General features: G+C 45.3%; 1 protein-coding gene across 1 annotated transcript in view; it reads left to right on the top strand.

The window, feature by feature from the left end:
* The first annotated feature begins 1,216 nt into the window (after window positions 1-1,216).
* The window catches only part of ubald1a (UBA-like domain containing 1a), a 24,630-nt gene continuing 23,343 nt past the window's right edge, over window positions 1,217-2,503 (top strand). Inside the window, exons 1-2 of the mRNA XM_035659870.1 lie at window positions 1,217-1,480; window positions 2,173-2,232. Of these exons, the coding sequence (XP_035515763.1) occupies window positions 1,373-1,480; window positions 2,173-2,232 (168 nt within the window). The 5' untranslated portion in view covers window positions 1,217-1,372. The remainder of the gene's footprint in view (window positions 1,481-2,172; window positions 2,233-2,503) is intronic.

The following is a 2,503-nucleotide window of genomic DNA, read 5'->3' as shown; positions in this document are numbered from 1 at the left end:
CACACACACACAGCTATAAAAATGCCATTGATAAAAGAATGTTTACAGTTTACAGTTACCCACAATTCCGAGCGCTGTGTGTTGATATCAAAGGGCTCGTTTTACACACAGCCTGCACTAAAACTGCTGCTTTAGATATTTCCTTTCCCGACCCAAGTCCTTCCACATCAGGAGCCTACTTGTGAATATAAAAGCAGGGGATTTATTGTTTGGCTTGGAATGGTACATTAGTCCTCAGATGTAATAAGCTAATAGGGAGTATTTGAGGAATTACATAAATCCAGTGTAACTCCATTGTATTGTATTCATTCATTGTCTCGCAGGTCTTTTTTTTATCATATAGGCTGCTGACTTGCCATTCAAAATAATAAATGTCCCTATTTTGTCTAATGATTATTTATTATATGCTCATTAGTTTCACTAATTTACACTTGCAGGCTAATGGAGTTGTTAATATGCATCTTCATGGCCAACTGGATGCTTAAAAGTACCACTCCTCTTCTTTATCAGCCCTGTTTGAGCTAAAGTGTGACCTGCTATAGTGTCCTTGAGCAAGCCTACGTTTTGCCCAGCAACCCGTAGATAAAAAAACGCCACGCTCGCTCTGTTATCACAACAAAGGAGAAGTGGGGGTGCAGTACCGCCGCAGTCCAGTGTGCAGATAAACTGCAGCACTGATGAGATATACACACACACTGAGTAGGAAGTGGTTTATGAAGAAGTGCGCAGAGCAGACACGACGCTCCTGAATATGCACCCATGACTGTCGGCTGTCCCTAATTTAACTCCGAGCGATGTAATTGGCGATGGTGGATTTGATTACCATATTTGGCAAGATAGTGACACAGCGCGCCTGGGAATTGGACGAGAGCGGCCGTCATTCACAAACGTCTGCCTCCTCGAGCTTTACAAACAAAGCGAGGGCTCACGGGAGTTGTAGTCCAAAACAAACCCTTTCTGAGATTACTCGAGTGGGGATTTACCTCCTCTGCGGTGATTTCAACGCCACATACGTGCCACGGTTTAAAGTGAACTTGCTGTGACGAACTACCGTCGTTTAACGTGTGTTTAGGTGTAGAAACAGTGCCGTATCAGGCGCTTAAAGACACGCCGATAGGAGACCCTCCGCTTGCGGCATACAAATCCCACTGGTGATGCTCTCATTTGATTGGCCGCCTCTTGCTGTCAGTCACCCAATGCTCCTTCTCCACTACCGCTCCTACAGTAAATATTTGTGTTTGCTCAACCGGCTGTAATGGTGGACGACTGAGGCAGAGAAACGGAATACAACTAGAGTGAAGAAAGAAAGGAAAACGGTCGAAAGTCTGTTTCAGAGCCAGTCGCCGCGAGTAGGACACGGGCTTCGTCGAAAATGGATGAACTCAAACATCAAGTCATGATTAACCAGTTCGTCCTGACGGCGGGTTGTGCGGCAGACCAGGCGAAGCAGCTTTTGCAAGCGGCACATTGGCAGTTCGAGGTAAAAGGAGAAATAGGAAAAACGATAAGGCTCCAGCGTTGTAGTCGGCGGGCTGTAACATTAGCAGCACGGCTAATGTTTATGTGTGACCGCTAGTTTGGGCTGGAGCTCGTCCGTCTGCCTCTCGCCACTTTTCCCCTCTTTTGCTCTCGAAATTCAACACAAAAACAAAGCGCCAGTGTTGGCTATCTGTCCGTTTTAGGTGAACCAATTAGTCGGCCCACTTTCAAACCAGAACTTTTTGCCGTATTTAAAGTGGATATATCTGCGCTTTCGGCCAGACTAAACCTGTAGGGGGATACAGGGGAACACGGCAGGGCGAAGCGTACAGCTAGCATATCCAATTAGACTTTACTCTAGATTAAATACTATAATCCGACACATGACAGCAGTGTACAGGCGAGGCCAGCGGGTGCTGTTACGCAATAAAGATGACCGCCGTGTTGTATCGACTGGCCTACTAAAGAGTAGTTTTAATTGTTTAGTCTGCGGTGAACCCGATACAGATTTAGCTTGTACATTTTCCTTCGCCGCAAGCTCTTTGTATTGTTTGGCTTTCATTTGTATAAACACAGAAAATAGGCGACGTTTGGGCGAATTCTTTGCCCCTGTGGCTATTTATAGTCACCTTATCTGAAAGATGAAACAGTATCACATAAATGCCATTCATTTTCTGTGTGTTTTCATTGTAGACCGCCCTCAGTGCCTTTTTTCAAGAAACAAATATTCCATATGGCCATCATCATCAAATGGTGAGTGCGAGGAGGAGGAGGGTGGTGGTGACCATGTTCTTTATACACTATTCATTGTTTTGTTTATGTAATTATACTAACCCTCATTTCATGCAAGTTTGCTATCTTGTTTTGGAGGGGGGGGCGATAAAGAGCCCTTATAGGCCAAGAGGGACGATGTTGTACTAACAATAACAAAGCACATGTCGGCCATGTTGTGAGCTTCCAGAAATAAACACACAGGCAGGCATGCAGCTGCAGCAGCCACACGGAGAGAGGGAGAGAGAGAGAG

The sequence above is a fragment of the Morone saxatilis genome, unplaced genomic scaffold (assembly GCF_004916995.1).
Source record: "Morone saxatilis isolate NCDOM2014 unplaced genomic scaffold, NCSU_SB_2.0 Contig1, whole genome shotgun sequence".
In the NCBI taxonomy this organism is placed as follows: domain Eukaryota; kingdom Metazoa; phylum Chordata; class Actinopteri; family Moronidae; genus Morone; species Morone saxatilis.
The sequence above is the reverse complement of the archived record's forward strand: the minus strand, read 5'-3'. Positions and strand labels throughout refer to the sequence as shown.